This window comes from Nerophis ophidion, linkage group LG24 (assembly GCF_033978795.1).
Source record: "Nerophis ophidion isolate RoL-2023_Sa linkage group LG24, RoL_Noph_v1.0, whole genome shotgun sequence".
NCBI lineage: Eukaryota > Metazoa > Chordata > Actinopteri > Syngnathiformes > Syngnathidae > Nerophis > Nerophis ophidion.
Window position 1 is genome coordinate 34,110,867 of NC_084634.1, and position 10,241 is coordinate 34,121,107.

Genomic DNA, 10,241 nt, shown 5'->3' on the forward strand with positions numbered 1-10,241 from the left:
CTCTGAAAAAACCTTCCATAAAAGGAAAAAAAATGTACGACGGAATGACAGACAAAAATACCCATTTTTTTAAAGGTATTAAAGGTAAATTGAGCAAATTGGCTGTTTCTGGCAATTTATTTGTGTATCAAACTGGTAGCCCTTCGCATTAATCAGTACCCAAGAAGTAGCTCTTGGTTTCAAAAAGGTTGGTTCTAAAATAATGACACATTTGATTCAAGGCCTTCCCCGTAATGGATGCGTGGTAAGTTGAGCCTGGATACTGAATGACAATCTACACGTCTGAAATTAGTTGCAGGTTCTTATTTAGAACTACAATGTGTAGTAAGGTAAAGGCTTGACACATTCCGTTGTAAATTAAACCATAACAGGAAGTTCATCCACGTCATCACTGCCTCACTCCCCCACGTCAGCACAGCTCACTCACAAACAATGGAGGTTTCCTCTGAACATGTGTCATACCTCTGCTTTAATCGTATCTTTATTGAGAAGACAGATGCACACGGTCTCATACTGAAATTGTTTGGAAAAACATGTTTTGCTGACATTTGCAAGACATGACATAAACCCTGTTTATACAATGGGGCAAAAAAGTATTTCGTCAGCCGCCGATTGTGCAAGTTCTCCCACTTAAAATGATGACAGAGGTCTGTATTTTTCATCATAGGTACACTTCAACTGTGAGAGACAGAATGTGAAAAAAAAATCCAGGAATTCACATTGTCGGAATTTTAAAGAATTTATTTGTAAATGATGGTAAATGATAAGTAATTGGTCAACCATTCAAAGCTCTCACTGATGGAAGGAGGTTTTGGCTCAAAATCTCGCGATACATGGCCCCATTCATTCTTTCCTTAACACGGATCAATCGTCCTGTCCCCTTAGCAGAAAAACAGCCCCAAAGCATGATGTTTCCACCCCCGTGCTTCACAGTAGGTATGGTGTTCTTGGGATGCAACTCAGTATTCTTCTTCCGCCACCCTAGTCACTGCCGTTGTGTCCTTGGGCAAGACACTTTACCCACATGCTCCCAGTGCCACCCACACTGGTTTGAATGTAACTTAGATATTGGGTTTCACTATGTAAAGCGCTTTGAGTCACTAGAGAAAAAGCGCTATATAAATATAATTCACTTCACTTCACTTCACTTCTTCCTCCAAACACGACGAGTTGAGTTTACACCAAAAAGTTCTATTTTGGTTTCATCTGACCACATGACATTCTCCCAATCCTCTGCTGCAGGGGTGTCAAACTCAATAACAAAGTGGGCCAAAATTCTAAACTGAACAAAGCCGAGGGCCAAAGTTGAACAACTTAACCTTTTAATAGGGACCCAAACAAGTTTTGCATTGAATATTGAACAAGCAAGGCTTATATAACTTTATAGTGACATGCAAAATCGAGTTTTGCTGGTAGCGTCCTGGAAGAGTTAATGCTGCAAAGGGTTCTGGGTATTTGTTCTGTTGTGTTTATGTTGTGTTAAGGTGCGGATGTTCCCCCGAAATGTGTTTGTCATTCTTGTTTGGTGTGGGTTCACAGTGTGGTGTAACAGTGTTAAAGTTGTTTATATGGCCACCCTCAGTGTGAGCTGTATGGCTGTTGACCAAGTATGCCTTGCATTCACTTGTGTGTGTGTGTGTGTGTGGAAGCCGCATATATTACGTGACTGGGTCGGCACGCTGTTTGTATGGAGGAAAAGCGGACGTGACGACAGGTTGTAGAGGATGCTAAAAGCAGTACCTTTTAGGCACGCCCTCAATATTGTTGTCCGGGTGGAAATTCGGGAGAATGGTTGCCCCGGGAGATTTTTTTTTTTGGGGGTGGGGGCACTGAAATTCGGGATTTTCCTGTAAAAATCTGGAGGGTTGGCAAGTATGTCAATTAGCGTTGAATGCTGTGATACAGCGGCACCGCCACTGTATAATTCTGGCGGGCCAGCTCTATTGTTAATTTATTATTGCCTCAAGGGCCAAATTAAATTACAAGGGCCAGAGTTTGACACCCATGCTCTGCTGTATCATCCATTTTGGTATAAACTCAACTCGTCGTGTTTGAAAGAATCAAATCAAATCAACTTTATTTATAAAGCACATTTAAAATTTACCAGAGGGGTAGCCAAACTGCTGTACAATGGACAGGTTAGAAGATAATACGAGGACCGAGCAAACGACACAACACAAACAGAACATGATTAAAAAATAAATAAATAAAACATAAAAACAGGTTCACAGCAGGCGTATAATGTGGCGCCATTGCAGGATGGATATCACTTAGTGTTAAAAGCCAAGGAATAAAAGTATGTTTTTAAGAGAGATTTAAAAACAGGAAGAGAGGAGGCTTGTCTAACACTCAGAGGTAGGTCAATCCAGAGCTTGGGAGCAGCAGCTCTGAGCTTCAGCCTTGTGTCAGGGACCGTCAGTAGCAGCCGATCGGCTGATCTTAGGGATCGAGTGGGGCAGTAAGGCTGAAGTAGGTCGGAGAGATATGTTGGCGAGAGGTTGTTTGGACATTTAAAGTTGCATAACAAGAACACCACACCTACTGCGAAGCATGGGGGTGGAAACATCATGCTTTGGGGCTGTTTTTCTGCTAAGGGGACAGGACGATTGATCCGTGTTAAGGAAGAATGAATGGGGTCATGTATCGTGAGATTTTGAGCAAAAACCTTCCATCAGTGAGAGCTTTGAATGGTTGACCAAATACTTATTTGTCAATACTAACAAGTACAAAACTACTTTTTTTAAGTATTAATTTCTTATTTCGAGTGTGTAAAAAAAAAAAAAAATCATGACTATGAAACAATTGTGTCTCATAATTATAACAGATGACAGCCAAATTGACTTTGCTGTTCATTTTCAATGAGACGAGAAAATTGGCACTCATATAGTAGTACAGTAAACATTTGACTTTTTAAACGGGGACGGCGTGGCGCATTGGGAGAATGGCCGCGCGCAACCCGAAGGTCCCTGGTTCAATCCCCACCTAGTACCAACCTCGTCACGTCCGTTGTGTCCTGAGCAAGACACTTTATCCTTGCTCCTGATGGGTGCTGGTTAGGGCCTTGCATGGCAGCTCCCTCCATCAGTGTGTGAATGTGTGTGTGAATGGGTAAATGTGGAAGTAGTGTCAAAGCACTTTGAGTACCTTGAAGGTAGAAAAGCGCTATACAAGTACAACCCATTTATTTTATTATTTATCATTTAAACAATTTTGAACATAAATAGTTTATGAACATTCGGATAAATTCCTCAAAATTACAATTAAACATTTTTTTGTCCGGGGGGCCGGGCTGTATATGTGCGCACTAATTGACTGAAAGAGCACGCACTTGGCGTGATGATGTCATGTTATCGATGGGAAAATGCATTTTTTAGACCATATGATTTGCCTGAGCTGCTAGTATCACTGCAAAAAGTCAGTGTTCAAAAACAAGAAAAAAAAATCGAAAAATTAGGGGATATTTTATTTGAACTAAGCAAACTTATCTGCCAATGGAACAAGAAAAATCGGCTTGTCAAGACTTTCCAAAACAAGTAAAATTAGCTAACCTCAATGAACCCAAAAATACCTTTTAAAATAAGTATATTCTCACTAATAACACGTGCACTTTTTTTGGTAGAAAAAAAAGAGACCTTTTTTGTTATAATCCGCCGCCCGGATCATATATTGTTTTTGTTTTTTTGAGTCCTTTTGTGTTTCCTGTTTGTTTTTGGGACTCTTCCGATCGGTTGATCTTAGGGATCGAGTGGGGCAGTAAGGCTGAAGTAGGTCGGAGAGATATGTTGGCCCGAGGTTGTTTAGACATTTAAAGTTGCATACCAAGAACACCAGACCTACTGCGAAGCATGGGGGTGGAAACATCATGCTTTGGGGCTGTTTTTCTGTTAAGGGGACAGGACGATGGATCCGTGTTAAGGAAAGAATGAATGGGGCCATGTATCGTGAGATTTTGAGCCAAAACCTCCTTCCATCAGTGAGAGCTTTGAATAGTTGACCAAATACTTATTTTCCCCCATAATTTACAAATAAATTCTTTAAAATTCCTACAATGTGAAATCCTGGATTTTTTTTTCACATTCTGTCTCTCACAGTTGAAGTGTACCTATGATGAACTCGTCGTGTTTGGTGGAAGAAGAATACTGAGTTGCATCCCAAGAGCACCATACCTACTGCGAAGCATGGGGGTGGAAACATCATGCTTTGGGGCTGTTTTTCTGCTAAGGGGACAGGACGATTGATCCGTGTTAAGGAAAGAATGAATGGGGTCATGTATCGTGAGATTTTGAGCCAAAACCTCCTTCCATCAGTGAGAGCTTTGAATGGTTGACCAAATACGTATTTGTCAATACTAACAAGTATAAAAATACTTTTTTTAAGTATTAATTTCTTATTTCGAGTGTGTAAAAAAAAAAAAACATGACTATGACACAATTGTGTCTCATAATTATAACAGTTGACAGCTAAATTGACTTTGCTGTTTCATTTTCAATGAGACGAGAAAATTGCCACTCATATAGTAGTACAGTAAACATTTGACTTTTTAAACAATGTTGAACATAAATAGTTTATGCACATTCGGATGAATTCCTCAAAATTACAATTAAAAAAATTTTGTCCGGGGGGCCGAGCTGTATATGTGCGCACTAATTGACTGAAAGAGCACGCACTTGGCGTGATGATGTCATGTTATCGATGGGAAAATGCATTTTTTAGACCATATGATTTGCCTGAGCTGCTAGTATCACTGCAAAAAGTCAGTGTTCAAAAACAAGAAAAAAAAATACAAAAATGAGGGGTATTTTATTTGAACTAAGCAAACTTATCTGCCAATGGAACTAGAAAAATCGGCTTGTCAAGACTTTCCAAAACAAGTAAAATTAGCTAACCTCAATGAACCCCAAAATACCTTAAAATAAGTATATTCTCACTAATAACACGTGCACTTTTCTTGGTAGAAAAAAAAAAAAGAGACCTTTTTTGTTATAATCCGCCGCCCGGATCATATATTGTTTTTGTTTTTTTGAGTCCTTTTGTGTTTCCTGTTTGTTTTTGGGACTCTTCCGATCGGTTGATCTTAGGGATCGAGTGGGGCAGTAAGGCTGAAGTAGGTCGGAGAGATATGTTGGCGCGAGGTTGTTTAGACATTTAAAGTTGCATACCAAGAACACCAGACCTACTGCAAAGCATGGGGGTGGAAACATCATGCTTTGGGGCTGTTTTTCTGTTAAGGGGACAGGACGATTGATCCGTGTTAAGGAAAGAATGAATGGGGCCGTGTATCGTGAGGTTTTGAGCCAAAACCTCCTTCCATCAGTGAGAGCTTTGAATGGTTGACCAAATACTTATTTTCCACCATAATCTACAAATAAATTCTTTAAAATTCCTACAATGTGAAATCCTGGATTTTTTTTTTTTTTCACATTCTGTCTCTCACAGTTGAAGTGTACCTATGATGAACTCGTCGTGTTTGGAGGAAGAAGAATACTGAGTTGCATCCCAAGAACACCACACCTACTGTGAAGCATGGGGGTGGAAACATCATGCTTTGGGGTTGTTTTTCTTCTAAGGGAATGGGACGATGGATTTGTGTTAAGGAAAGAATGAATGGGGCCGCTTTTTATGAGATTTTGAGCCAAAACCTCCTTCCATCAGTGAGAGCTTTGAATGGTTGACCAAATACTTATTTTCCACCATAATTTACAAGTAAATTCTTAAAAAATCCTGTTTTTTTTATTCACATTCTGTCTCTCACAGTTGAAGTGTACCTATGATGAAGATTACAGACCTCTGTCATCATTTTAAGTGGGAGATCTTGCACAATCGGTGGCTGACTAAATACTTTTTCCCCCCAATTTTACATATGAGCGATGTAATAAATTAGCAACATTTTATACATTAAATCAGCACGTGTCAGCGCTCCGAGGCCAACACTTGGTTCTTCAGATGCAACAGTCGTTTAGAGATGAGGCTTTATCTCAAATAGGACAGTGCCAGACAGCTGCTGACTTGACCTGTAAGGATTATACGGCTGGATTAGCAAGGTTGTCTTTGGGCTCTGACATGCAGCCTGACTCCACTTTGATGCTGCTCGGATGCAGAGGTAGAGGTGGTAGAAGAAGCAACCCTTTCTTGGCCGATTCAAAGAATTTAAAAGCACTATCCTGTCGGCCGGGGATGCGACTGTCTATCCTTTGAATGAGATCAAGCACGTCCTTCTTGTCCAGCTTTGCCTCCGCCGTCACGGCCTCCAGTTGCTCTGCCGCTTCGCTCACGTCAAACCTCTCGATCTCCGAGTTGACTCTGTGGAGCTCCTCTGGGGAGGGCCCCTGAGAGGCGGAGGCGGAAAGAGCGCAGAAGCCCTGGAGGTGGACTTGAAGGCTGCACCGGTGGAAATAAGCACACGGGCAGTAGGGGCACCTGTGCGGACGTTCTCCGGTGTGAAGGCGTTTGTGCAGCTTCAGGTGGATAAATTGAGTGAAGCGGGCGGAACATAGCTTGCACTGGTATGGCCTCTCACCAGAGTGTAATCTTTGGTGTGTCTTCAGGTTGCTGGTGCTGCTGAAGCGCTTGTGGCACACCTGTGTAAAACAAAGACGATGGAAGTGTTTCAATCAATGATACAGTATGTTATTCAATCAATCAATGTTTACTTGTATAGCCCTAAATCACTAGTGTCTCAAAGGGCTGCACAAACCACTACGACATCCTCGGTAGGCCACATATTCCCATTTTTGTGCTGAACCAAGCTAATGGGTTAATTGTTGTTGATGTATTCTAATCCAGTGGTCCCCAACAACCGGGCCGCAGAAGAATTTTTTATTTAAAAAAAAAAAAAATATGTAATATATATATATATATATATATATATATATATATATATATATATATATATATATATTTTTTTTTTTTATTAAATCAACATAAAAAACACAATATACACTTACAATTAGTGCACCAACCACAAAAACGTCCCTTTTTCATGACAAAAACGTCCCTTTTTCATGACAAAGAAGAAGAAAAAAAAATATATATATATATATTTATTTTTTTTTTTTTTTTTTTTTTTTATTAAATCAACATAAAAAAAACACAATATACACTTACAATTAGTGCACCAACCACAAAAACCTCCATTTTTCATGACAAAAACGTCCCTTTTTCATGACAAAAAAGAAGAAAATAAAAAAAAAATATATATATATATATATATATATTTATTATATTTTTTATTTTTTATTAAATCAACATAAAAAACACAATATACACTTACAATTAGTGCACCAACCACAAAAACCTCCCTTTTTCATGACAAAAACGTCGCTTTTTCATGACAAAGAAGTAGAAAAAAAAAAAATATATATATATATATATATATATATATATATTTATTTATTTTTATTTTTTTTATTAAATCAACATAAAAAAACACAATATACACTTACAATTAGTGCACCAACCACAAAAACCTCCATTTTTCATGACAAAAACGTCCCTTTTTCATGACAAAGAAGAAGAAAAAAAAATATATATATATATATTTATTTATTTTTTTTTTTTTATTAAATCAACATAAAAAAACACAATCTACGCTTACAATTAGTGCACCAACCACAAAAACCTCCATTTTTCATGACAAAAACGTCCCTTTTTCATGACAAAGAAGAAGAAGAAAAAATATATATATTTATTTTTATTTATTTTTATTTTTATTTTTTATGAAATCAACATAAAAAAACACAATATACATTTACAATTAGTGCACCAACCACAAAAACCTCCATTTTTCATGACAAAAACGTACCTTTTTCATGACAAAGAAGAAGGAAACACCCCCCCCCCCCCCCACCCCCCCCCCCCCCCCCCCCCCTTCCCCCGGGCCGCGGGACAAATTATTAAGCGTTGACCGGTCCGCGGATAAAAAAAAAAGGTTGGGGACCACTGTTCTAATCCATATCGTGTATGGCAGGGGTCACCAACGCGGTGCCCGCTGGGACCAGGTAGCCCGTAAGGACCAGATGAGTCGCCCGCTGGCCTGTTCTAAAAATAGCTCAAATAGAAGCGCTTACCAGTGAGCTGCCTCTATTTTTTTAAATTGTATTTATTTACTAGCAAACTGGTCTGGCTCTGCTCGACATTTTTAATTCTAAGAGAGACAAAACTCATAGAATTTGAAAATCCAAGAAAATATTTTAAAGACTTGGTCTTCACTTTTTTGAATAAATTCATCTATTTTTTTTAACTTTGCTTCTTATAACTTTCAGAAAGACAATTTTAGAGAAAAAATACAACCTTAAAAATGATTTTAGGATTTTTAAACATTTTTACATTTTAAATTCCTTCCTCTTCTTTCCTGACAATTTAAATCAATGTTCAAGTATTTATTTATTTTTTTTATTGTAAAGAATAATAAATACATTTTAATTTAATTCTTCATTTTAGCTTCTTTTTTTTTGACAAAGAATATTTGTGAAATATTTCTTCAAACTTATTATGATTAAAAGTAAAAAAAAATATTCTGGCAAATCTAGAAAATCTGTATCCATCCATCCATTCTCTACCGCTTATTCCCTTTTGGGGTCGAGGGGGGCGCTGGCGCCTATCTCAGCTACAATCAGGCGGAAGGCGGGGTACACCCTGGACAAGTCGCCATCTCATCGCAGGGCCAACACAGAAAGACAGACAACATTCACACTCACATTCACACACTAGAGGCAATTTAGTGTTGCCATGTCATCAAAATTCTAAAATTAATCTTAATCAGGAAAAATTACTAATGATGTTCCATAAATTCTTTTTTTAATTTTTTCAAAAAGATTCAAATTAGCTAGTTTTTCTCCGGGCTTCACGGTGGCAGAGGGGTTAGTGCGTCTGCCTCACAATACGAAGGTCCTGCAGTCCTGGGTTCAAATCCAGGCTCGGGATCTTTCTGTGTGGAGTTTGCATGTTCTCTCCGTGAATGCGTGGGTTCCCTCCGGGTACTCCGGCTTCCTCCCACTTCCAAAGACATGCACCTGGGGATAGGTTGATTGGCAACACTAAATTGGCCCTAGTGTGTGAATGTGAGTGTGAATGTTGTCTGTCTATCTGTGTTGGCCCTGTGATGAGGTGGTGACTTGTCCAGGGTGTACCCCGCCTTCCGCCCGATTGTAGCTGAGATAGGCGCCAGCGCCCCCCGCGACCCCAAAAGGGAACAAGCGGTAGAAAATGGATGGATGGATAGTTTTTCTCCATTTTTTTCGGTTGAATTTTGAATTTTAAAGAGTCCAAATTGAAGATATACTATGCTTCAAAATGTAATTTTCATTTTTTTCCGTGTTTTCTCCTCTTTTAAACCGTTCAATTAAGTGTTTTTTTTCATCATTTATTCTCTACAAAAAACCTTCCGTAAAAGGAAAAAAAATATACGACGGAATGACAAACATAAATACCCATTTTTTTATGTATATAGATTTATTTATTAAAGGTAAATTGAGCAAATTGGCTATTTCTGGCAATTTATTTAAGTGTGTATCAAACTGGTAGCCCTTCGCGTTAATCAGTACCCAAGAAGTAGCTCTTGGTTTCAAAAAAGGATGGTGACCCCTGGTGTTTGGTCTACCGAAGGTTCATTAAATTAGTTACCTTGCACTCGTAGGGTTTCTCTCCAGTGTGCACCAGATAGTGTTTCTGCAGGTGTGCCAACTGGGTGAAATTTTTGTTGCAGGTTTGACACCTGAAAGGACGCTCTCCACTGTGCACTCTCAGGTGAACCTGAAGACAACACTTAAGTCAATATCCTCCGACTATCATCTATGTTCCGATCGTGCTTTCATGCAAAAGAGTAGGCGTACCTTAAGGTTTGACAGTTGCCCAAAGACTTTCCTGCAGACATTACACTCGTACCGGATCTTTCCATTCTGCCTGGTGAGTGGATACGACAAGGTCTTGTAGCCGATAACATGCTCTGCGTGTTTGGTGTTCCTGAGGTCCATTGTGTCTTCTGTGATACTTTGCATGGCGGCGGTGGGTTTTGAAGGGTCTTGGTCCATGGAGGCTGCTGTACCCAACGGAGGGGAGCATCCCCCGGGAGAAACTGAGGGTTGGGCTCTGCAAAGGGAGGTGACCATGGACGTGGTGCTGGCATAACATGATAAAGGGAGGTCTGTATCTCCAGGATGCTTGGAAGGAGTTTTGAGGTAGTTTTTGGGTACATGGTTCTTATGTTTTTTGGTCTGACAAGTCGGTGATGCACTGAGGTCTTC

General features: G+C 39.3%; 1 protein-coding gene across 2 annotated transcripts in view; it reads right to left on the reverse strand.

The window, feature by feature from the left end:
• Positions 1–463: 463 nt before the first annotated feature.
• prdm1c (PR domain containing 1c, with ZNF domain) overlaps positions 464–10,241 on the reverse strand; it is a 66,491-nt gene continuing 56,713 nt past the window's right edge. The window contains exons 5-8 of one of the 2 annotated variants that reach the window (XR_009804039.1): positions 9,831–10,241; positions 9,622–9,750; positions 5,512–6,578; positions 464–5,173 (exon numbers count right to left, since the gene is read on the reverse strand). The exon at positions 9,831–10,241 is cut by the window's right edge and continues 536 nt beyond it. Coding sequence is in view for 1 of the 2 variants with exons in the window: in XM_061885867.1 (XP_061741851.1) it covers positions 6,021–6,578; positions 9,622–9,750; positions 9,831–10,241 (1,098 nt within the window). In the remaining variant the exon portion in view is untranslated. Of the gene's footprint in view, positions 6,579–9,621; positions 9,751–9,830 lie in introns of both variants that reach the window. The other variant, XM_061885867.1, reaches the window with a different exon arrangement.